Below are 25,304 nucleotides of genomic sequence, written 5' to 3' on the forward strand. Positions count from 1 at the left end.
ATACAGGAGGTAAGCATTTGTGCGTTTAACAACCTATGTGGCCATACTGAAAACCAGCCATGGAAAATCCTCTCCAATCGGTCAGTTCTCCTGCCACTCAATAGTAAAAGTAATAACAACCCATTCCAGGGAGCCGTCCTGTGCTCTCCCTCCCACAAACACGGAGTAAGTACCGGATGGAGCCTAGGCACAGGGTCAGGGAGGGCCCTGTCACCGTGGGCCTCAAGCTGACCTGCGCCACTCTCTGTCCCAGGCCAGGCAGGGAGCCCCGAAAGGGTGCCACTCCAACTAGCATCTCAAGCCGCAGTGGGCTCTGCCCCTCCTTCTGGACAGAGCCTGACTGAGCCATTGGTAAGCAGAGGAGAGCAAAGCCAGCCTCTTGGAGCTGTAGAAGCCCAGCCTGGGGGAAGCCGTTGCCAGGCAACCCCATTCCAAAAGGATCCATCTGTCGGCCAGCCCAGCTCCACCACCCCAGGCAAAGCGGCACTCCGCGTTCCTCCCGTCCCATCTGCTCCCGCCCGTGTGCCTTAGAGCTCTATAAAAGTCCACCAGCCTCTCCGGGTGAGCTGACAGGGGCCAGGCAGCACATATTTTAGTCCTTGCTGTGGCTAAACATAGAGGCAACTGCCAGGACCCAGCAGGGAGGAGGGGGCCGGAATGGATGGGAGCATCGAGGAGCTTTCTCAGCCTCCTCCCTGCTCCTCCCCCTGCCTGAGGCAACTGCAGGTGTGTTCTGCCAGGCCAGGCCGGCCCCTTAGCAGCACCCCCTGGATTTCTGCTAGACTTTCCAGGGGGGGCGGATGATCTCCCGGCCAGCTTTGATTAGCCGCCCTGGACTGTGAGCGTTCGTTGTCCCCTCTCCGCTCTCACTGTCTTCTCTAACCCAGGGCAGCCAGCTGTGGTTCGTCCTCAGGCTTTGAAGAAAGGAGATGAAGGACCCACACACTTCTTTCTCCACTCTTACTCCTCTGGCCTGCTCTGAACACTTGTCGTGCTGCCTCCGTGAAACCCATTTCCGCCTGCATTCCTCGACATAGTGCCTCCGTGATGGTGCTGTTCTTCTAGTCCCTGTCCCTTCTTGTCTCAAAAATGGGGACAGTCTCCCACTGTCATGCGCCACCTCTATTCTCTTTTCTCTCTCTCCACATCCCCTCGCTCTGAGGGTTGTCCATTTCCACGGTTTCCTGGTAAATGTCTGTGCACAGGATGACCTCCATCCTCATCTCTCCTTCCTCAGACTCCAGCTCTGTTCTTCTAACCTTTAAGAGAGGCTTCCCCCTGGGATGCCCTGGGTGGTGTAAGATTGCCCAGAAGGCAGCTTAAATGTATTATCAGGGTATCGACAAGACCAGGAAACCAGAGAGAGACACCGGGAGGGGGACTGAAATAATTTTAAGTGCTATTTCACCCAATCTTTCTTTCATCTTAAGAAAAAGCAGAGGTCTGTTGGGCTCCCTTATACTTACTTTACTGTTTAGCAATATTTTAATTTTAATTCAAAATACTTCACTGTATTTTGAATTACACATGGGGGACACTCTTACCTTTTGAATGCTGTGGACTTCTAAATCTCCTATCCTGCCTCACCCCACCATCACCCCAAACTCAACACACATCCATGCAAAAAATAATTTTTGAGCAAGAAACGTCAAAACGGGAACGAAGTATTTGTCTCCCCCACCTCTCTGATCCTTAGGACTTCCGTATTTCTGTCTGTATCGTTGTGGTTTGCACAGTTCTGCGGGTGTGAGACGTGAGGTGCCCTATCTGATAGGACTCTCCCTCGTGCGCCCCCCCAGCCCCCCGTTCCTTTCCTACGGCCAGCACCCCCGTTCACATCCTCGTCACGTTGTGTGCTAATGGTCATGTGGCCCTTCCCATCGTAGCAACAGAGAATTCTGTAACCTAAGGACCTCCGCAGGGAGGGCCTCGGAGTCCTGTCGATGCGCCGGGTCCTGTGGTAGCAGAGTTAAGCCACCACACCCCTCCCGAGGCCCCTGCACAGCCTCTACTTAAGCCTCCATAGTCTCAAGGCGGTGCTTTTCACCCTGCCAGGTGGCTGCCCATTGACAGGCTGTGAAATGAGCCTCGTAGGTCGTGAGCCAGCACACGGGGACCAGGATGGGATTGGGTAGACATGTCAGAGGGCATTCCATGTCCTTCTGTTATGTCCTCCTTCCTGTCACCACCACCCCCTTTCCCTGAGCCTTCCCGTCCCTTTCCTCAGCCGTCTAAGGCAGACAAGCCTTGCAAGCCCTGCCTCGTGCAGTACGCATGTCCCCCTGGAATGGATGCCCGCTTGGGGTTGGCGCCTGGCTTGACTGTTCACTCCCACTATGGTCTGAGCAACACAGAACACCGCCACTCCTTCACCACAGACCCGCACACCTATAACGCGGCCAAGAGGAACCTGACCTTCCCTGCAGGCCGCTGACTCACATCAGGTGGCTGTCCTGGCACTGCCCCCCCCCCCCCCCACGCCCGGGCAAGCCACACCATCTTTGCAGAACACTCCCTGTGCTGGCTTTCATTCGGCTTCACTTTCTAGCTACTGGTGTTCCGGATCTAGCCCAAGAGAGCAGTCAGGCTAACTGGGATCTCTTTTGCACGTGATCTGCTCCACTCGGGGCCCCTAAACTGCTCTGACTCACCTATGCATTATGGTGTCAATGGTCAATGAAGCGAGCCCCAGGACCCCCAGGCTACCTATCTGCCCTTGGCCTGGACTTGTTCCCACTCTGGCTTAGCTCCCCCACCGAATTCCACTATCTGCCTGACCTCTGACCCCTTTGACTCCCTCTCCCCTCTCTGGCCCCTGCCCCAAACTTCAGGTCATGTGACCAAATAGACCCTCCAGCTTGACTTTTAGCACTCCCAGAAGGGCAAGGTGAGTCTTTGCCCTCTGGTTCTTCCGATGCTGGCCGCTGGGACTAGCCCCCAGCCCCTATTCCCAGTCAGGGCTCCCTTGACAAGGGGGGAACGATAAGTAGCAATGCTCCATGCACAGCGTCTCCTATGTGAGGTCCGTACATCCCCCCCCTGCCCGATCTTGTAGCCATTCCTCAGCAATCGCTGCACTTACTGGGCACACTGGTCCCTGAGTCTTCACTGCCTTCTAGCGTCTCATGCTCTCTGCCTGACTGGCCCGTAAGCCTCTTTGTAGCCTCCCCTCATCCTAGCACCTGGAGCGGGGCCCTGAACACAGGGGGTGCTTACACCCATGGGCCAGTTATTTCTAGAACGCTCCCACATTGCTCTCCTCAGATGGTGAATGCTCAGGGGCTGCTGAGTAACGTCAGCTGGGCCAAGCCCGGTTCGCCAGGGCGACATGCCATGGTAAGTCCTCCTTGGCCTTGCACGCTTCCCGCCCTCAGCCCTGAGTACTCCTCAGGCCCATGCTTCAGCTAGGAATGCGGAGACTAGGAAGGAAGAAGAGACTTGAGGTGTCCCAGGGAGCCAGGGTCTGTGCGGGGGGGCTGGGAGTGCCATGGCCACTGCCGAGCCCCCCTCTTCCTCTTCCTCTCTGCCTGGCCAACAAGCTCCTTCATTGGCCTGACCCTGGTATGAGGATCAGAGCCGGAAAGACCTGACCTGATAGGCACTCACTACTTGCTCTCTACCTGGACCGGGTCCCTCCCTTATCCCGAACCTCCGTTGCTCCTGATCCGTAAGATGGGGAGTTTCTGGGGTTGCAAACTCCGATGCCATGCAGGCAGGAATACGATTGGGTTAATGGGACCATGTATGGGACAAGAGGAAGCGGTAGGGCCAGAACTGAAGACCCTGTACCTCTTCTTAAAGCATTCAGACTTCTCTCCCCCCGCCCCCGCCCCCTTCTTTTTGACACCATTCAGGCCCAAATAAAGCAGAACAAAACAAAATGTCTCCTGGCTAGGTTTAGCCCACAGGCAGTCAGTTTGCAACCCCTGGAACTGATCCCCAATGACCCCTCCTCCAACATTCTGGTTCTTCTTTCTTATTCCCATTTTCTTCCCAAACGTTTAGACCATGGCCCTTCCATTCCACTGAGCACATCTTGTGAAAGCCCGGGTCCGCTTGTTGATTCCCGATCTCAGTCTTACTAACTCATTCTTGCTTCATATCATTTTCACATTTTCTCATTACCTTGCTTTCCCCCTGTTTCTCCTTTGCCTGTCTCCTCCTCCCTGCTTCAGTTAACCCTCACCTATAACTGAACAGACTTGGATCTTGACTGGGCTTGTGAGCAAACAGATTGTGAAGGAGGTGGGTAGGCAAGGAAGAGGATGTTTCAGGATAAAAATACGGCCCAAGTATGTGAAGCCAACCTAAAGGGAGTAAGTAAGACACACAGTTCAAAAGAGACAACCAATCAATAGAAAATATATAATCAATACTCTCTAGAAAAGAAAAAAATGCTATCATGTAAATCTCTAGCCAGAGAGGTTACAAGGGAAGAAAAGGATTATTTTGAGGACTGGGTGGATGTTCCTTGGCTAGGGTGAAGAGCAAACACTCGAACCCTGAGTAGAGCATGCACAGAACCCCTCTGAGGCCTTTTCTTGTGCACCCCTTGCCAGAGCTGTTATGTGAAACCCTCAAGGGAATGCATTAAATTACGTGTATAGGGTTCTTACTATTTACATGCAGAAGAGTCGTGTGAAATCAATCTGGAGGACGGTCTTAGTAGTCCTCTTTCCTAAGTAATCTTTGATGCTCTCCGATAACCTCTCCCTGTGGTTTCTGTTCTCTTGTAGAATGAGCCCTTCCTGAGGACGCCCCGGAACAGTAACTATACCTACCCCACCAAGCCGGACATTGAGGTAACTCCTGATGCACCTCTGCCCCTCTCAGGGACAAAGCATTTCTACCTGCTGGTGACTCAGGGTGTGGCACACGTTTCAGAGTATGAGCTTAAGCAGAAGTGTACCTTTCTTACATACTAGAAATTGGAATGTAAAAAAAAAAAAAGGTCCTGAACCATGAACTCCCAGGATTGTCCTAACATGTTCTCATGTGCTTACTGACATCAGCAATCACCAAGAGAAGTGCCAGTGGATGGGTTTTCTTCAACCTCTGCACAGACCTCATTCCTGATTAGGCAGCTCAGCGTTTTAGGAAGGGGTGGGGGGAGGCCGTGGGTTTGATGTGCCATAGACTTCCCGTAAGGTGGAAGCTGATGGGAAGAACCTTCATTCCACGGACTGAGCCCAATAGGAAGCTGACACACACCCAGGGCTTGTCTGGTTCCAGTCAAGCATTCTAGCTCTGAGGAACCCCAAAGGATTCAAAGCCCGTGGCTTTAGGGACTGCTACTCCAAAGATGGCCTAAGGGATCCTGGACCACACCAGGCCTTACAGTGGAGGCCTGACCCAGATAAGATTTGTCAGGCCCCAGGACAGGGGCCCCACCACCCGTTTCACCCGAGCACCTATGGTACTTGCAGTCTTGTGCTAGGGGCCGGAGGGAATTCAGTCCTGTCCTTGGGGAGTTAGAGGTCGTTCCACACGGAGCATCTACTATGTGCCTGGCAGTGTTCTGGGGAGATAGAGGAGGAGACCAGACAGATGGGTCCTACCCCTCAAGGAGCCTACAGTCTACTGGAAGGGGCATCCGATAAATAGCTCAACATGATCATGTCAGCTGTGGGGACAGCTGTGAGGAAGGTGATGCAAGGGAACGCAATGGGCCAAGGGAGGTCTGGCAGGTTCCCATGAACTGTGCAGGCCAGGCCTCTCTGAAGAGGGGAGACATGAGCTGGGATGTGCACTATGAGAAGATGCTGGCTATCTGGGGTCCCAGGCAGGACCACGAGCGCAAAGCCTTGGAAGTGGGGCTGAGTTGGGGTATGAGAGGAAGAGAAAGAAGGTGAGAGTGGCTTGTGGGCATGTGAATAAAGTGGCGAGTGGGGTGATGAGATCAGAGGGGTCGTCAGGGCCCAGGTCACACCGAATCCCAATCCCTGAGGAAGAAGGTGGGGCTTCAGGTGGAGAGACATGGGAAGCCATTGGAGGTTCTAGGAGAGGGGGACACCGTCTGGTTTACCTTATTAAAAGATCTCCCTAACCCGTGTGGCAAATGGATTGAGAGCAGCGGGAACGATTGAAGAAAGACCTTTTATAAGCCAGTTGAAGTACTGAGACTAACATATGAAATTATTTAAGGACTGTTCGATGCTAAGCTCTGGGGAATGAGCCATGACTGCTCCATGGCTGGGGGAATACCACCGTCCCGCTTCTCTGGATTCTCTCAGGCTCACATTAGCCCACTGGAGGCTTATCCCAGGCAAACCATGGACCAAAATCCACTATGACTAAAATGTCAGCCTCATCTTGTCAATCAGGCATTTCCTTATTTACCACTTATTTATTTATCGGGGTCCTAAGTGGAGTGGGCACTGTGCTGAGTGCTGGGTATCCAAGGTGAGCAGAGCGGGTCTCTGCCTACCCTCTTAGGTCTTACAGTCTCATGGACCCTTACTTCTGCTGCTAAACGTTAACACCCAGGCAGAGAAGGTGGTGTCGTTTAACACCTTGCCATTTAAAGTAGCCCGCAACAGGCAGCATCAACCTTACCTGGGAACTTGTTAAAAATGCAGAGTCCCAGAGTACCTGGGTGGCTCAGTCCCTTAAGAATCTGCCTTCGGCTCAGGTTATAATCCCAGGGTTCTGGTCGAGCCTGCTTCTCCCTCTAACCCTTCCCCTGCTCGTGATCTCACACACTCTCTCTCTCTCTCTCTCTCTCTCTCTCTTTCAAATAAAGAAATACAGTCTTAAAAAAAGCAGATTCCTGAACACCATCCCGAGCCTATGGAATCAAAGCCTGCATTTAACCCCCAGGGGATCTGACTGCACCGGGATAGGGCACAGTGTGGGCTTCTCCCCTTGTGATAGAGGAACACCCTCAAAGTCCAACCTGTATCTTAATCTGCAGGGGACGTCATGTCTCTGGCTCACCAGATATCTGAGATACTTCTCAAGTGCTCACAGCTATAAAACGTTCTCTTTTTAACTGCTTTTTCCCCAGATATTTGTCATCTGCACACAAGCATGTCCTTGATTTCAAAAGAATTTCCACATCAGTATGATGAATTGAGCAATCTCCTGGAGTAAACGAAATTATATCAGATTAAGCAAATAATATTTAAAAGATGTTTCATTTTTGCTCCCTTGGGAGAGGAGACTTTTTAACAAGGCTTGTCTTTACCATCTTCTGACTAAACAGAAGAGATGAGCTTCCAAACCCTCTGGCATTCACACTCCCCAGAGAATCGGTCACCCAATTATTGCCTGCTTGCCAAGCCTTACGATGCATTCAGCACTGGGCTTGCCCCTCAGACCCTCCTGGGGACGTGCAGGTGTTTGGAACTCTGGGAAAGAGACTCTATTTCTCCTCCAACTTACTGATACCGGTCATTTCTGTGCCCTCTGCTTCCCACCCCACCCCTCCCTCCAGCACCTGGGAAATGTGCACTGTATTCCAGAGACAAGGGAATTTGACCAAGGGCATCCAGGTTACAGAGGCATTAATTTATACACACACAAGGAAGTGGTTGGCTCTTAAGTTAAATATGCAAAACCATAGATGCATGTCCAGAAAAGATATGCAGAAACCAGGAATTTTACAGTTGTAAACATTTCATGGTATTTTCCTAGAAACATCCTAGCTATTGCTGCAGCCCCAACATTATAATCAGTGTCCATTAGCTTAATGTTAAACAGCCACACCAAAACCTATGTGTGGTCTTCCATGAGACCTCCAAATCTACGTTCCTCTGGGAAATCACTTTTCTTCCCCCTTTGCTGTGACTGCCAGATCCATGTGAAAGTGTGGGTAAGTTGAGAGGGAAAAGCTGTATGTGTAGCATATGCGTGCCCACGCATTCTGTGTTTTGTGCATAGGGGCAGGCAGACGCCCAGTTTCTCCTCTCTCGTTTCCCCCTCGGACCATCTACCATGAGCCGTTCCTGCCCACACATGATCCCCTACAGGGGCATAGTTCTAGCCTCCACCAAAATTCCTTAGCTACTTCTCCTTGGACTAAAGCTAACCTTCCTGCACAGTGAGTGCTGGGCATTGTATCTTTCCTCCTGTTGATGTAGAACTGGGGCAGCGACTTCCTGTGTACAGAGTGGAATCCTTCCAATGGTGTCCCCACCTCAGGTGAGTGCGAACATCATCGTTACTCCCTACAGCTAAGGACTTGGCTAAGTGTCGGGTTGGTGGGACACCCGACAAACATACCTTGGAGCCCCGAGCAGACCTTGCCAGTTCCTGGGCAATGCAGTCTGGCTCATGGGCGGCCCCCGAGAAGTTAGCCTGCACCCACCAGGCTCTGCACAGCTCACCCCTCCCATCTCTGTTTAGTGCCAGTGACAGCCCCTCAGGCCTCCCCGCCTGGCAGGGAAGGTACAGTCAGGGATGGGGCCCTCTCTGCCTATGATCATGACTCCCACAGCCAGCACTTGCCTGGATTGCCCCAGCATGCATGTGGCTCCTCTTAGGATGGCCAGTAGCCATCAAGCCCATTGTCGTGCCTTGGTTGCTCCAAATGGATGAAAGAGGCAAATTTGCTAAATCTTAGGTTGGAAATATGTGTACCGGGGGGTCTGTGGAACTGGAGCAGAATCTGACTCCTAGTCAAGCTTATACTTTAAAAGGAAGACTCCCCCTGACCATCTGTCTTTTTGCCTGTCTCTCCTAGTCCATGAGCTCCGGCCAGGAGACATCAAAGTGGTGGCGGCCTTGGGTGACTCGCTGACCGTGAGTACTGAGCTGGGATGGGCCTGGGCACCCCAGGAGCCAGCCAGGTCCTGTGCCGAAAGTGCCCTTCCTCCACACTGGCTCGGCGTTCAGCATTTAGCTGACAAGATTGAGAACCTACCTGTGGCAGGCACTGAAAGCCAGGCAGCCGTGAGACCTCACTGGGCAATCTAGAATGCTTGGCCCCCTGCCCTTCAACAGTCCTGCTCAAACACCACCTCATCCATGAGGCTGCCCCTCCATCTCCCCTTCCCCACTGTTCCAAGCGTTTCATCTGCCTGTTGTATACCTGTCTTTATCAGGGAACTCATCTCCAACTACCCAAACTTATAGAGTTGGGGGGTGGGGGATTACCCACACACTGCCCAGCACCCCATCACCCCATTGCAAGATGTGTCCTTTGGGGGCAGAGGGAGCCCAATTCCTATGTATAGTGTAACTTCTCTACATGAATTGTATTAGCCAACTATTTAGCTATTGCTCTACACAAGACACTCTGCTAACAATTCTGAGGTGTAGTCATAACCCTTAAGAAACTTGTCAAGCTGGGAAAATAAGCAACTTACACAGAAGGAGATACATAATCCTGTAGGTGACACACAGGCTTTTAAAATCAGGTACTCATTTCTGGAAAAGCAACTCCCCCGCATGTGTGTGAATGTGGTTAATTTTGATATAAACATGGAGAAAGCTCTGGAAGGATGTACCCCAGGGTCTTAACCATTAATTAGTTCTGGTGATGTGTATATGTGGATAAGGGACAAAGAAGGGATATAGAACCTGTGGCAGGAGGCAAGATTAATAAGGGGGGGTAGATTAATTTTTAAAAGAATCTTTGTATCATTTCACTAGTTATGGTGAATATGTAGTACTTTTGTAAGTTTCAAAGAGAACTTTCTCATTTTAGTGGTTTTTTTTTTTTTAAGATAAGGCATTTAGAGAAAGCTACATACAGGAGGTGGAAATTGAGAAGGGTCTTAGACAAGGAATTAGAGATTTAAGGGCTGGAAAGAAGGGAGTTTGGCATTCCCAGAAGGGATGGAATGGGTGGGTGGTAACTGGGCAGGCTGGTCCAAGGCCCCCATGCTTCAGATTGATTTGCTTACACCTGAGGGTTTGTGTGGACCAGAAAGCAGGGGGTGAACAAGGGAAGTGGAAGCCAGATTATGGTGACCTCAGAACATTGGGGGCCCTTCCCAGCACCGTCGGCCTGCCCCTGGGCCCAGCACAGTTCTCGAGCCTTCTCTTTGCCTCTCACAGACAGCACTGGGAGCCCAACCAAGCAACTCCAGCAACCTACCCACGTCCTGGAGGGGACTCTCTTGGAGGTGAGGATGTTCTCCGCTCATTTTCTGTTGATGACGCTCCCCTGTCACCTCTCCAGAGATGAACCTGGGTCTCCAGGCTCTGGCTCTGAGATGCAAGGAGGCTCCCTGATGCTCGTGTCAGTCCCCAGGGTGGTGGGAATCACGTGCCAAGGGCAGGTGCTCTGGTTCTGACTCGGAAATATGAGGCGTGGTGGAGCGGCAGGTCAGGGTGATCTTAACAAGCGTGCTTTCTCTTCCCCAGCATCGGAGGGGATGGCATCTTGGACACCCACACCACACTGCCCAGTAAGTAGCCACACCGAGAAGCGCCATCACTGTGGCCATAACAACCCCTGGCTGAGGCCAGGGCCTCTCCCAGAGTAAGGGCAGGGAAGGTTATCCGCAAGGAGGGGAGTCAGCCAGCCCTGAAAAGCCCCAGCATCGTCCTGTCCCACACCTGGGCCCCAAGGATGGGCCCCAAGGATGGGCCCCCATCCGCTCTTACCTGTGCTGTCTGCTTCACCCTCTTAAAAGACATTCTGAAGAAGTTCAACCCTCACATCCTCGGGTTCTCCACCGGTACCCAGGAGGAGACAGTAGGGCTGAATGTAGCCGTGGAAGGAGCCAGAGTGTGGTGAGTAGCCGTGGGTCCGGGAGGGAGTGGAGGGCAAGGCCGAGAGATCGGGCTGGGGAATGGGAGGAGGAGGGCAGGGTGCTATCTGGGAGCCTGGCCCCAGATGGGCAACGAAAGCTGCCGCGCACGGAGCCCTTCTGCACGCCCGGCCCCTCCCGTGGATGGTCTCCCATGATCCTCCCACCCTTCGAGGGGGTACCTGCATGAGGACACTGAGACTTAGGAAGTTTCCCGAACGGCCCAAGGTTGTCAGAGGAGTCAGGGTCAGGCCAGGCCCGCTGGGCTGTCACCACCTCTCGTGGCAGCAGGAGCCCTTGAGGGTGGCCCGGCCCCGGCCTGCTGACTCCAGCCAACCTCCCTGCGCGGGGAGGCGCGGAGCAAACATGCAGAGTGCTGGGAGCCTACCACCGGGCCCCACGCACGCCCCCCCACCTCACCTCGGAACCTGGAGTCCTTGACTCCGAGAAAGCTCTATTTTGACACTAGGGAGTTAGATGCGAAGGCCCCCAAAACAGCATGGTGGCTGTTTGTTTTCACTCCGATTTCTGTTGTTGACAACAACCCAGATAATTAAAGCTGGAAAGCCTGAAAGAGCTCATTGATTTTCTGCACGGAGTGTGCTGGGTATTTGCTTTGTAGAAGGATTGCTACGCTCAGATCACCAGGGAAACGACTCCGGCTTGACTCATTCTGTTTACACGGAGTGTTCCTTTCCAACGTGGTAAGGAGGGCCCCATGCTCGGTTTGCGCCTCTGAGCCGCAGGAAGCCGTGGTAGTTCCTCAACGTCAGAAGCAGGAAGCACTTATTTTTCTGCAAAAGAGCTGGGCTTCATGGGCCCGTAAAATCAACACCGCATCGCTGTTGTTGCTGTCAAGCTCACCACCACCGTCATCATTTTATTATTATTTGCCCAGGCTCCATTAACCAGCAGCTGATTCCTCAGGCGGCTGACGTTCAAGCCCCTTTCTTGCTTTACTTCTCTTCCTGCCTTCTCCTTTGACTGCTGCTGGGCGCCTGCACCAGGAGGCCCTGGCAGGGGAAGTAGCCGAGACAGGCAGCTCCTCGTTAGCATCTCTGATGTCCCGTGATACGGGAAAGGAGAGTAAGCCTTTGACTTAAGTAAGCAAGGTTGGAAAGTTGCTCTGTGACTCTCCTTTATCTGCAGGGTCATTTTGTATGGTGTTGGCTAAGGAGGAGCACATCTCAAGAGAAAACTAAACACCACAGCAGGGCAACTAGGATAATGAGACCTGAGGTCAGACTGTCTGTGTCCAGATCCCAGCTCCCAGACTTGCTAGCCGTGTGACCTTGGGAAAGTCACTTGTCGTCTCTATCTTAGTTGCCTCATCTATAAATTGGGATAATAATAGTACCTACGTCTCAGCACTGTCATAAGAATAAGTGAGATTAATAACTCAGGAAAACACTGAGTATAATATATAATATGTATGACCCCCCCAAAAAGTTTGCCATTATTAGGATTATTTAGTTTCAAAGTTTTATTCAACCTCTAACTTCCCCTTCCATCAATCAGTAAGCAAGAAGTCAAGGGAAGCCCGCGAAGGACTGAGCCCCAAGGTAGTTACTAAAAGATACAAAACAATCAATAGGTGAATTCCTTGCCTATTCAACTAGCTTGCTGTCTAGTTTAAGGAGGCTAAACAAACAGGAAATAACTTTTAGAAAAAGGAAGTGTTGCATATGGCAACATGGCAGACTGCAATGACTTTGTACTTCAGAGTTGTATGAAAGAGAACAGTGTGATGTGGGAGCTGGGCAGCCCACATACGGGTGCAGACCCAGAGAGGGGGCGCCCCAGGACTCAACTCCATGGACCTCCTCTTTTATAAGATGAAGAAATTCGACCCTAGCAGGGTTCAGTAACTTGGGTGAGCTCACACAGCAAGTAAGTCACAGAGCTGGAAGAGAACCCAGGACCTGCAACCCCCAGAGCAGGGGTCTTCACGCCAGGATGAAAAGGAAGCAGAAGGTATGGATAAAGGTGCTCAGAGAGAAGGCTCATGTAGGGGGGAGGTGGGACTTGCTCCGAGGCTGAAGGGTGTGAAGAACGTGGCTGGGAAGAGGGGAGGAAGTGAGCACTCCTAACTTCCCCTCACGCTCATGAGGGCTTATCACCCGTGACTTCCCCTACTCACGTCTTGAGCCTACTGGAAGGTTATAGACACTTCTGGAGTCCCCTTTACCCAGGACAGGCTTGTTTTCTAGCTTTCTGATGTATTGCATCAATAGCAATAATGGATGGGCTATGATCCTGGATGTATAAATGAGATTTGGCCACAAGCCCAGCTCATCATGGACAAGCAAAGGTTTAAAACACCCATCCCATACCAGTTACTGCTTTTATGACTTCTTGCACAGAAGCCTCCATTGGCTGGGTCCCTTTGCCCACGTAGCTCATATATTTCTCTGTTTTAAAAACCAGCTTTATTGAAGTATAATTGCCATGCAGTTCACTGCACACATTTCAAGTGTACAATTTGATAAGCTTGGTGTATGTCCATAGCTTATGGTTTAACATCACTAGAATCCAGGTAACGCCCATCACACCCAAGTGTCCCTGTGTCCTTTGTGACCCGTCTCTCCCTCCTGCTCCTCCCATCTCTACCCCACTCCCTGCACCCCCCGGTAGCCACTGACCTGCTTTCTGTCTCTAGAGATCAGTTTTCCTTTTCTGGAATGTTATGTGAATGGAATCCTACACTGGGTGCTCTTGTCTAACGTCTGTCGCCCAGCAGGTCATTTTGAGACCTACCCATGTTGTGCAGATCAGCAGTTCGTTCCTCTTTACTGCCGAGTACCGTTCCTTCGACATACTCCACTCTTACCCAGAGCATTCACTTTCCTTATTCATGGCGGACATCTGAAAGATGAAGGGAAAACTAATCCTGTCCAGATTTCTCTCCCCCATCCTCTTATGCCGGCAGGGGGAAAAGTGAGGAGATGGGGAATGGTGTGGAAGTCCAAAGTAACTACAGAGAAGAAAAAAGGATTAAAGGAACCGAGGGTGGGATTTAGAAGTGAAGGTTAAGGAGTCAGGATGCCTGGAAAGAAGGCAGAGGATAATTTAAGGCTGTGACATTTTTTCAAATATACAAAAGGTTATTTTTAAAACAGGCAGCCGACTAAGATCTGAACAGGCTCGGCTTGCCGTAAAAGAGCTGAGGGGGATGTCAGGGACCATCCCTTGGGGAAAGCTGACCAGATCCCCCACCCCACCCCCACCCCCCGTGGCCATGGAGGACCAGGCCTGCAGAAGGCGGACTAGCCCCTGGCGGGGTCTGCATCTATGTGGCTTCAAGGTCCGTGGCAGATCTTTGATTTTTCCTAGGTTGAGATTTCTTGAGACTCAAAAAGCTTTTAGATACATTGTGAAGGAATAAACTTTATATACGTTTCTCTTCTGGAAGCACCTGTATGCCAGGCCCAAATCCTGCGGTGGGAGCTCTTTTTCCTCAGCCACTGCTCAGGTTCCTTTCTCTTCCACATCTAGGGACATGCCGACCCAGGCCCGGGACCTGGTGGAGCGAATGAAAAACCACCCCGTGAGTACCCCAGGACCCTGGGCCACCCTGAAAGGTGCGGCCGGCCTCAGCCTTCTGGACCACCATTTCAGCCCCTACTTGTCTTTAAGGAGGGGTCAAATGAGCCCTGAGAAGCAGGCCTTACCCCCGATGCACCCTCCCTGCTGCCCTTTCCTGACCGGGGCTCTGGCGCCCCCGCCCCCGAGGCCCCACCACAGGAGGGAGTAGAACAGGCCTTGGCCTCTGGCAGTTTCCCACTTTACCCAAGAGTTGGCTTTGCAGAGCCCTATTATGTAAACCCTGGGTTCTAAAAATAGGCTCCTCATTCCAATCCTTCCCCTTCCCACTCACCCGGCCCCTCTCAAACTTCTCACTGGGGCTTTGCGAAGTGTCTGTGTCCCGGTCTTAGAATTCAGAATTCAGCGCCTGGCAGGACTCCTGTTATGTTGGTGGCTGAGCAGAAGGCAGACTCCTCGAGGGCCTCCCCAGCCCCCACCGCACCTCTCCCCCAGGCCAGGCTCTTCTCCAGTCCCCACCAGTCCCCTCTCCCTGGACCCAGACCAGCCGAGCTCTCCCAAGAGGCAGCTCTGGGCTTTTACTTCTAGTTGCATCTTTCGCCCTCTGCAACTTTGAAGGCCTTTAGATCACGTTTCACGGCTGTGTTAATACACTCCACTCTGCGATGCACTGCAGTTTTCTTAGGATTTCCCAGGAAAAATAGTCCTCCTCCGCTGTGAGCAGACACACACACGTACACACATGTGCACACACGGAGTCCGCTCTCTAGATTTCCTTGCCAGGCACCAAGGTGAAGGTTAGGAAGGCTCCACCTGGCATTTTCTCTCCATCGGGGTACAAAGAGGGTGAAAGGCAGTGGTGAGGGGGTGCTGTCTGGCCTGGTGAGCATCACCTGCATGTGCTGCCCCCCTCCATCCCCCACCACTACCAAAGTTTAGACTCAGAGCCTTCTGTCCCTTCAGGAAATCAACCTAGAGAGTGACTGGAAGCTGATCACGCTCTTCATTGGGAGCAACGACATATGTCATTACTGTGAGAATCCGGTAAGCCCCTGCCCAGCCCCATGGGAGTCACGCCGGTCTGCTCTCCCAGGCACCCCAGCCCGCCCGGGCAGACCCTGGCCTTTCCCACTGCTGAGTGGCCCCTGGGACAGCGGCTGCTTTGGTCCCCCGATTCCAGAAGTGTCTAGACGCACCCACTCTTCAGGCACTGCTCTCATGCACACAAATACTGTTCTTTGGTATTGAATGAGTAACCGGCAAGCCCCACCCCACATGTGCTGGGAAATCCCTACCCATTTTTTGATGATTTTTTTTTTTTTGGTGCACGTGCTTGTGTGCGCAAGGGCGAGGCTGAAACAATGTCATCAACGAGGTTGGATAAAATCAAACCAGTCCCAAGAGGACAGCTTGCTGCCCCAAGGACTTTGTGAGTGAACCAACCTCAGCTGGCTGGCCTGGGAACCCAGCCTGTTCCTGATAGTGTTTCTGTGGGGGGGGCTGTCACTTTGAGAATACATCCTGTTCTAAGTTGGGGATGTCCTGTATTTTATTTGGCTGGAAAAGAGCAGCTGCCCTAACTCAGACGTCATGGTAGAACATTTAAAGTCACGGGCAGGGGGAGAAAGTATGTTATCATTCCTCATGGCTCAGACCATCTACCAAAGGCTGGATGAGAATTACCCTCCCCCACAACCAACACGGGCTGGTTCTCCTGAGCCTCTTCCCCTCTATCCTCTTCCTTACTGCCCAGCCTCCAGAGGCAGAAGTGACCCAACCCCAGGGGATTCAATGCCATTGTGTCCTGGACTCAACAGGGTCCAGGAGGCCAGAAGAGACCCCCAAAGCTACCTGTGGACACTTGGTCCAGGAGAATGCCTCTCCTATCCCCAGAGTACCTGCCCCTCTTGCAAAGTCAGATTTATACTCCTGAAAGCCTCTTTTTATGGAAAAGACCTGGAGCACCCCCCCCCCACCCAGGATGAACTCAGGCCATGTTTGAGGAAGGCGCTAAATCAGCCTCCAGTCGAGAAATGAGTCAGAGGGGGAGACTCTTGAGCCGAGTCAAAAAGAAATTAGGGGGAAGCAATGGGGCCAGCATAGGCCACAGCCCAAAGGTGAGAGAGCGTGTGGTCATCAGGGCATGGATGTGGTTCAGAACCCTGAGGCTGGCGACAGATGGGACCAGAGAAGGGGCAGGGACCAACACGGTCAGAGTCTGCCCCTGCATTTGAGATACTGTGGATCAGGGTGGGGATTATTCATGGTGTCTAGTAGGGGTCAAAGGAAGACTTGTGTCCCCCAGCAACAAGGGCTGGGCTTCTCAGCCTGTCCAGTACCATGCTACCCCCTCTGTACCACCACCCCCAGGCCCTCCTGTGCTGGTCACCAGACCGCTACCCTCAGAGTAGAACCCTGGAGCTGACAAGAACCCCCTTCTCTCTGCACAGGAGGCCCCCTCAGCTGGAGAGTACATTCAGCATATCCAACAGGCCCTGGACATCTTCTATGAGGAGGTAGGGAAGAGCAGCTGCAGGTTTCTGGGTCTCCACCCTCACGGTGTACATCTAGGCAAGCCGTGTTCAGGGAGATACATGCTAAGCAGACACCTGGAGGGGAGGCAAGGGAGGGTGGCAGATACCAAGCTCCTCTGCAAAGGAAATTCTTTTTTTTTTTTTTTTAAGATTTTATTTATTTATTTGAGAGAGAGAGAATGAGAGACAGAGAGCACGAGAGGGAAGAGGGCAGAGGGAGAAGCAGACCCCCTGCTGAGCAGGGAGCCCGATGTGGGACTCGATCCCGGGACTCCAGGATCATGACCTGAGCCGAAGGCAGTCGCTTAACCAACTGAGCCACCCAGGCGCCCTGCAAAGGAAATTCTAAGTGAATCAGACTGTATTGTTTGGTGGCCAAGTAATGGCTAGTCTGTAGCCAGGCAGGGTGGCTTGCTAGCAATGGGATTTGGGACAAGTGACTTCTGTCTCAGCTTCCCAAGCTATAAAGTGGACCCTTAAAGAAGATTGAGAGAATACAAGTCACATCCCCTGTTTGTGCCTGTTTCTTTATTGGCAAAACTGGGGCGGAGGAAGTTAGATTGTAGATGAGCCCCTAGGTTCTTCCAGTAGTAACCAGCGTCCCCCACACCTGCCTGGGGACTAACGCAGCCCATCCCTCTGCTCCCCACAGCTTCCAAGGGCTTTCATCAACGTGGTGGAGGTCATGGAGTTGGCTGGCCTACACCAGGGCCAAGGTGGGAAATGTGACCCGCCCCTGACTGCTCAGTAAGTACACAGTCCCAGGACGAGGGCCCCTGGGGAGAGCGGGGCTCACAGACGCTACCCGAGGACACCAGTGCAGGCCGACCCAGACGATCCTGTCCCGAGGAAAGACATCAGTGATGCACCAGGGGCTAGAAAAATCACTTGGAAATAACTCTAAAGTATTGACTGCCTACTGTATGCAAGTCACTTTATTTCTCTGGACCCCCGGTTGCTTGGCCGCAAAGCGAGAGACACAGACCAATGATCCTTAAAGCGCCCAGCATGGTCTGTGATTCCAAACTCCAGTGACTGCTCGGTGTTTGAGAGGCAGCACCGGGCAAGGCGCTTCCAAGACAGCTGTCCATCTGTAGCTGGCTCTGCCCTTTAGGAGCTGTGAGATCGTGCACAAACTCCATAACCTCTCTGGGCCTCTTACTCTTCATCTGTAAAATCTTGCAAAGTAGTGAGGTCTAGAAGAAATGTATGTAATGTGCTTGGGCACTGTGGGGCAGGCTCTCAGTCAAGAGTAGCTTTTTTTTTTTTTTTTTTTTAAAGATTTTATTTATTTATTTGACAGAGACAGAGACAGCGAGAGCAGGAACACAAGCAGGGGGAGTGGGAGAGGGAGAAGCAGGCTCCCCGCTGAGCAGGGAGCCCGATGCGGGACTCCATCTCAGGACTCCGGGATCATGACCTGAGCCGAAGGCAGCCTCTTAACGACTGAGCCACCCAGGCGCCCCCAAGAGTAGCTTTTATAACATCCTTGAAAGCCAGGCTCAGCGCTAAGGTCTGTTGTACAAGAGACTAATTTCTGTTGGGGGCTGGAACTTATTAAAGCTCAGCTATGACCCTGGCAGGAAATTGCCATCCTCTGAGGCCAGAGGGTCACCCAGACTTCCTGTGATCATTGCTTTGGGAGAACAGATTCTACAGGGGGCTGAGGAGTCCTAGCTGGGGTCAAATGGATTTGCTGGCAAGGTGACCAGATGGTTCCCATTCTTTTTGGGCGCCAGGTGGAACAGCTAATAGCTGGGAGGTGGGAAGGGCTCCTCCAGAGGCTTCAGGCCTTACATTCTACCTTCTCCGTGTGTCTCAAACTGGTCGACACTCCCCAGCTTCCCAAGAGACTCCCCACTCTGGAGCCCTGAGGGGAAGTCCTGAGCTGCTGGAGGTGGAGCTGGGAGGTCTCAGGACCGGGAAGAAGAAAGATAAGGTTATCATGGCTGTCTTTCCAAAACTCCAGCCCTTCCCTAGAGGAAGACCCGGGCTGGGGCAGGAACAACCAGGTGGCAAGGGGACCCAGATATCAGGTGCTAACTCTCCCACCTTCTCTTTAAACAAGCACCTGCTACCCCTAGTGCCCTTGAATTACAGTCTGTGACGTGGGGCCGGGAGTCACCCAGGCTGTGTGTGGGGGGGTGCGGGGGTCAGCCACCCGGGTGCCTCTCCACAGGAGCAACTGTACCTGCCTCAGACGTTCCCAGGAGAATCCCCTGGAGCTGCAGGAACTGAAGCAAGTGAACTGGAACTTCCAGGTGAAGCTGCACCCCTCCCCCTCCTATCCCAGCTGGGGGCCCCCTCTACTCCTGGAGAGCAGGGGTTTGCTGAGAACAAGGCTGCTCCCTAAAGGCAGATCACAGCCCCTGAAAGATTTCTCCAGGTGAAAAGAACACCAAGCCGGGGAGGGAGAAATCTCCGAGGGGAAGGTGGGAGAAGCCCTGCCTCCCAACCCTGGCATGTGCTGGGCACCATCTCTCACCCAGAGGAGGGAGGGGAAGTGTCCACGGCCCCGTTGGGCTCCCCCTCCCTCATAACATAAGGCTTAGCCCTGCTTACCTCCATCCCCAATTCTGTGTCTGCCTCTGCTCAGGCTGTCCCCCCTTGACATGCCCTCCCCAGCCCTTCTGCAACTTCTCCACCTCACGCACAGGGCAGGTCTTCTCGCCGCTTCTGAGAAGCCTCCCCTGAAGAAACTTGACCCTCAGGTATCTCCCCCTATTGGCTTCCGTCTACCTTCATGGACCCTGAAGCCCTAGATGGTTCTCATGTTTTCTTACATCCTCATTTTTCCAGATGGATTGTTGAGGAGAAGCACATCTAACCCTTTGACATGGACCTTCATCCCCCAAGTGCACAGGCATTTCGGGGAGCTGGTGTTGAAATGCTCCCTATTAGAGCTGGATCTGAACCAGAACCCCATGTTCTAATTCAGCTCTTCATGCAGTGAGACTGGGGGAGGCATTTGGCCCACACAGTCTGATCAGAGGCTCCGACCCAGCCTCGGAGAGACTTCAGAACGGGTGGTGCTCAGGCCTGGGCGCAGACAACGTGAGCACATGCATGTGCACTAGAGTGTTCCTTGAAGTCGCCTCTGGCTGGGGGAGGGGGGGGGGCATCACAGCCAACCCAAGGCAACAGGACTAGAGCTCATCTGGCCAGCCCTGCCAGGAGGGTTGAGGAACATCTCCCCCCTCCACAGAGCGGCATCTCCAGGTTGTCCTACGAGCCCCAGTACCTGCAGCGTGAGGACTTCGCCGTGGTTGTGCAGCCTTTCTTCCAAAACACTCTCATCCCCCTGAACAGCGTAAGCTGTGGGAATTTCTGGGAGGCGCGTGTGGAGGGGCTCTTCTTAGGAGATGTACTTCCTTCTGCACCTGAGCTTTTTCTGACGCTATGGCTCCAAGAGGGCTCCTAAGAAAGATTTTGCTTTTTTTTTTTCCCTAATATTATTGGAACTTAGATATACCTGGAAAGAAAAGGAGAAAATTATCAGTGACCAAGCTCCCCAGGCCTGGCCCTGCTATTCGCTAGATTGGGATAGAATGGAAAGTCGTCTATTAGGGCAGGGACGTGGAAGGAAAAGGGATGGACTGTGGGTGGCTACAATTCAGGTCTTTTTAAAAGTTCCAAAATTGGGGAGTTTCTCCACCAATCTCTGAGCCAGGTGGCAGCAGAATTGAATGATGCCGAGGACACGTGTGGGGGGTGGGGGGGTGGGCGGAATCTTTTTCCACAGGAACGTAATCCCTTTGCCTTTGGTCACAGAGAGGGAGCGCTGACCTCACCTTCTTCTCTGAGGACTGTTTCCACTTCTCAGAACGTGGTCATGCCGAGATGGCCATCGCGCTCTGGAACAACATGGTGAGTGCCTAAGTGCCCCCTGGGCTGTGTCAAAGGGGACCACCCAAGGGTGTTGACCACTGCCCAAAACAAAAAACCTGGCAGACAGAGCTCCTTTCTGCCCAAAGCTCAAAATGGTGCCACAACTTCTTTGTCCTGACAGATTCGATTATTTGAGCAATTTCCCAGTATGGGGGGCGGGGGCAGGGATAATTTTGTAATCAGATAAATTGGATGAAATCAGCTTCAACCCCTTCCTGTGTGACCTTGAGCAAATGCTCTTTGGTCCTCTGTATCAATATCCATAAAAAACAATGCAAATGACACAGATCTCAGAAAATCAAGGTACCATATACACAGCACCCAACACGATCATTAGAATTCGGAGAATGCCAGCCCCCATTACCCTAATCTCAACACATTCCCGATGATTTTTTTTATAATTTTTTTTTAAGATTTTATTTATTTGCGAGAGAGAGAATGAGAGACAGAGAGCATGAGAGGGAGGAGGGTCAGAGGGAGAAGCAGACTCCCCGCTGAGCAGGGAGCCGATGCGGGACCCGATCCAGGGACTCCAGGATCATGACCTGAGCCGAAGGCAGTCGCTCAACCAACTGAGCCACCCAGCCTCCCGATGATTATTTAAGCATCAAAAAGAAAAGAGCCACCCAGCCTGTTTCCCAGGCTGTCCACCTATTCCAGACCTTTCTGACGGGGATGATTGGGACCTTAGGAAATTCACATATCGAGGGGCCCCAGGGCCGCCTGGCTTTGTGCCTTGCCTCTGCGGGCTGGCCACTCCTCTACAACCCGCTCTGCTGGAACAGAGCTTGACCAGTGACCCCAATAGCTGTGTCCTGTTGCGCAGAGCAAACGAAATGCCTTTCCAATCCAGTGGCTTCTTTTGATCTTGGCTCAGCGGGTAACCCAATCCCCACCCCAACCTGCATTCCCCCATTTCTCCCATGGTGACCAAACAAATCCACACTCTTGCTTTTACTGCAGTTTCGCGCTGGCTGCCTCTCTGCCAGGATTCCCTTGTGCAGATATCCCCACACCTGCAGCCTCACCTAGCACTGCCCGCCCCTTAGCCACACCACCTCCTCTTCCCCAGCAGCATGCCAACAGGTTCCGTCCTTGGCCCAGTTAATCACAGACTCAGCCTTCCTTCTCCCTTTGTTTCCCTTGTTGACGCCACATTCTGCCCACTCCTAAAGGTTCCGTCACACTCTGTCAGCCCAGAACTCGGAACTTCAGTCAAAACATCGTTGAGTTCCCTCCCACCCAACCTCCACAGGAATCTTGTTCACCAAAGTTTGCACAATATCATTCCTGAGAGCAATTTTGAAGTCCAGTTGTCCTCTACTGATGGAGTCCCAGGACTTCATTCCTTTTAAAACCCACCCCCCAAAGAGTGGGTATCTGTGCACAGCCCCATTTGTCCCCCTGAGATCTCAGGGGAGTCCACAGATTCTTTTTTTTTTTTTTTTAAGATTTTATTTATTTATTCATGAGAGACAGAGAGAGAGAGGCAGAGGGAGAAGCAGGCTTCCAGCAGAGCAGGGAGCCCGACGCGGGGCTCGATCCCAGGACCCTGAGATCATGACCTGAGCCGAAGGCAGACGCTTAACCATCTGAGCCACCCAGGCACCCGAATCCACAGATTCTAACAAGGGCCAGGAATGCTCAGCCGCTCCGCCTTTCCTTCCCAGCATTTCCATCAGGGGATGGGTGGTCTTCCTACCTGGTGGCACCCCCAGCCTGCATAATGCCCAGGTGCTCTGGGAGTTCTCTGGGGCACGATGGCCAGACCGAGGACTTGAATACATTGGGCCTGCTGGTCTCTTTCTGCAGTAATTAACAACACAGTTCTGGCTGCCTCTTCCAAAGCAGCTCCGTGGTTCTCCCCATTGGCCCAGGCGAGAGGCTTGTTATACATAAGGGCAAGTGGGAGGGGAGCAGGTAGGAAAACAAGAAGGTGAGCGCAGCCGTGGAGTCATCTTGGTAACACCACCGGCCTGTCCAGGGCTCCCAGCCACCAGTGTCCTAGCCCTGCCCCTAATTTTAAAAAACAAAGCAAAACTAAACTGAAATCATCTAAGAGTGTCTTGTCCTGTGCTGTATAATTTAGGGAAGTAATTACATAGTCCCATGTTTTCATCCAAAACCATCTCAGATATAAACCCATTACATCATGCCAACTTTTCAGACCTTCTCCTTCTGGTGACCCCCTAGAGCAACATATATAATAGGCCACTAGAACTAGAGGAGATCTGGCAGGTCATCTAGCCAGAATGCTCTGTTACTAGCATAGAGGGAGAGGAAGCACACAGCCAGTTGGAGGCCGAGCAGGGATTAGAACCCACGTCAAATCCCCCAGGGCCCTGGCCGCAGCAGCAGCCGGCCTCCCCGCCCCCACCCCGGTCAGCACATATGTAACCAGTGAGTTCACGTCTCACTCTGAGAGTCCGATGATGTGGCGTCTGCAGGCTTTGGCCGACGCTCACAGGCTACCCTCCTGCGGCAACAGACCCACTTTTAGCCTATTTCATCTCCTGTACCTCTGCTCAGCAGATTGTGCCGCCTCTGGAGACCCTTGCAAAAGCAACACCAGAAACACCAGCGGCACGAGGGAGCGTTTTCCTCCTCCTTTTTCCTTCTTTTTCTGATGCTATTCCCCCACGGGCCCCTGCTCCCTCTTCCCTAGAAATCTTGCAGTCCTCCAACCTCTGCATCTCCCCAGGTGCCGGGTGACCACGTGAGCCTCCTACCTGGTGTCCCTGGCACTGGGCTTACCACCACCATTTGAACAGCAGTGCTCAGCTCTGGCCAGAGGTTAGACTACTCTGGAGAACACTAATACCGGCAACCAGTTTGGCCTAGCCACGATGGCTGAACATCGGGATTCCCTGTGACCCAGCGATCCCATCCCTAGGTATATCCCCAACAGAAACATACACGTAGGCTTACCAAAAGATGCATGCGGGAATTTTCACAGCAGCACCATTCACAATCCCCAGGCAGGAAGCTCCCCCAAATGTGCACCAATAGAATGGATAATCAAAATGTGGCACATTCATGCAATGGACTGCCTCCCAGCACTGAGAAGAAGCAAACTTCAGCCACATGCAACTATGTCTATAAATTTCAAAAACAAGCAAATTAATATATGGTCTTTGGGGGGAGGGCAGGGGAAGGAGAGTACTGGAAGAGGGTGGGAGGGATGCTGAGTGCTGGTAATATTCTCTACCTTGATCTAGATGCCGTTTACTGTTCATTCATTTTACCACAATTTATCAACTGTTCGCCTGTGATTTATACTTGTTTCTAAATGCATGCTAGCTTCAATAAAAAGTTGACTTGAAAACAATAACCCAAACAAAACACTAGTGCCTGGACCTCATCCCCCAAAATTCTGGATTAGTCTGGGGTAGCACCTGGGTTCAGCAGGTTTCAGAAGCTCCCCAGTGATATTATACAGGATTTGCAAACCACTGCCTTAGATCTCTTTGCCACAGGGCAGCCCCAGGAATCTGTGTAAATGAAAATCCGACCAAACTTCCAAGGCCTGCCCCTCCCCGAAGGGGAAAGGCCAGGCCCCTTAGCACAGCACACCATGCCTTCGGAGACTTGGCCCCAGTTAACCTCTCCAGCAGTCACTCCCACCCCCCTCTGATTGGCAGTGGGGCAGTCTGGTAAGGAGTGCGGTTTCCCGCACCACCCATGGTATCTCATGCGTCTGTGTGTTGGCTCTTGCTCATCCCCTTATCGTGGACTGTCCTTCCAATCTTCTTCTCCTAACTCATAGCCACCTCACCACTCAACTCAGGTGCTAGCTCCTACAGGAAGCCTTCCCTGAATCCCCAGAACAGACTAGAGGCCCGCCCCTGCTCCCTGCCCCAGCCCTATTATTTGCCACATCGTTGGTATCTGCAGTATCAGCCTTAGGGAAGGTGGGTTCTCAGTAAAACAACTTCATTTCCTGGGGCCAGCCCCAGGCCTTCTTGCCTGAGCTGCTCCACTCAGGACTCTGACTCTAGTCCATCCACGCGCTCCCTCAACAACTATTTATTGAGCATCACTATGCAGAGGGGACTACCCCAGATGCTGGGGAAAAGAACATCCTTGCACTCACGGGGAAAGGACAGAGAAAACTCAACAAGTCACTAAGACTTTCTGACCACATTCAGGGGAAAGAAAGAGAAAAGAAAGAGAAAGAGAGGGAGGGAGGGAGGGAGGGAGGGAATGTGCCAGAGTAATGGTGGGGGAGAGGGAGGCGTCTCTGACGAGTGACCTGTGAGCTGAGAACTGAATGTCAGGAGCCTGCCAGGCATGCAGAGGTCTAGGGCCAGAGTGTTCCAGGCAGAAGAAATAGGACCTGTGCGGGCCTGGAATCAGGAATGAGTTTGAAGTGTCTGAGCAACAGAAGGGCCAGTGTAACTGGAGGGAGGTGAGCAAGGTCAGAGAGGTGAGCGAGAGCAGGGTCAGGTCCTTGGATGGCTTCCAACAGGGAAGCCAGAGGATCTGGTTTGCCCACTGGCTGCCGTGTAGCCCTGGACTAGAAGGAAGGAAGAGTGAAATTAGACCAGGAGCCCAGGTGAGAGATGAAGGTGGATGGGCCCAGGGTGATGACAGTGGAGAAGGAGAGAAAGGGTCAGAGTTGAGATCTGTTTTTGGACTG

The 25,304-nt window shown here is 52.5% G+C and overlaps 1 protein-coding gene across 1 annotated transcript in view; it reads left to right on the plus strand.

The window, feature by feature from the left end:
* PLB1 (phospholipase B1) overlaps positions 1 to 25,304 on the plus strand; it is a 121,815-nt gene that overhangs the window by 92,506 nt on the left and 4,005 nt on the right. Inside the window, exons 45-57 of the mRNA XM_044919004.1 lie at positions 4,737 to 4,802; positions 8,082 to 8,142; positions 8,684 to 8,742; positions 10,003 to 10,070; positions 10,312 to 10,355; positions 10,584 to 10,683; positions 14,196 to 14,247; positions 15,207 to 15,287; positions 16,694 to 16,759; positions 17,430 to 17,524; positions 18,957 to 19,038; positions 19,983 to 20,087; positions 20,549 to 20,644. Coding sequence (XP_044774939.1) covers positions 4,737 to 4,802; positions 8,082 to 8,142; positions 8,684 to 8,742; positions 10,003 to 10,070; positions 10,312 to 10,355; positions 10,584 to 10,683; positions 14,196 to 14,247; positions 15,207 to 15,287; positions 16,694 to 16,759; positions 17,430 to 17,524; positions 18,957 to 19,038; positions 19,983 to 20,087; positions 20,549 to 20,644 — 975 coding nt within the window. The remainder of the gene's footprint in view (positions 1 to 4,736; positions 4,803 to 8,081; positions 8,143 to 8,683; positions 8,743 to 10,002; positions 10,071 to 10,311; positions 10,356 to 10,583; positions 10,684 to 14,195; positions 14,248 to 15,206; positions 15,288 to 16,693; positions 16,760 to 17,429; positions 17,525 to 18,956; positions 19,039 to 19,982; positions 20,088 to 20,548; positions 20,645 to 25,304) is intronic.

Source organism: Neomonachus schauinslandi, chromosome 10 (assembly GCF_002201575.2).
Source record: "Neomonachus schauinslandi chromosome 10, ASM220157v2, whole genome shotgun sequence".
NCBI classification, from domain to species: Eukaryota; Metazoa; Chordata; class Mammalia; order Carnivora; family Phocidae; genus Neomonachus; species Neomonachus schauinslandi.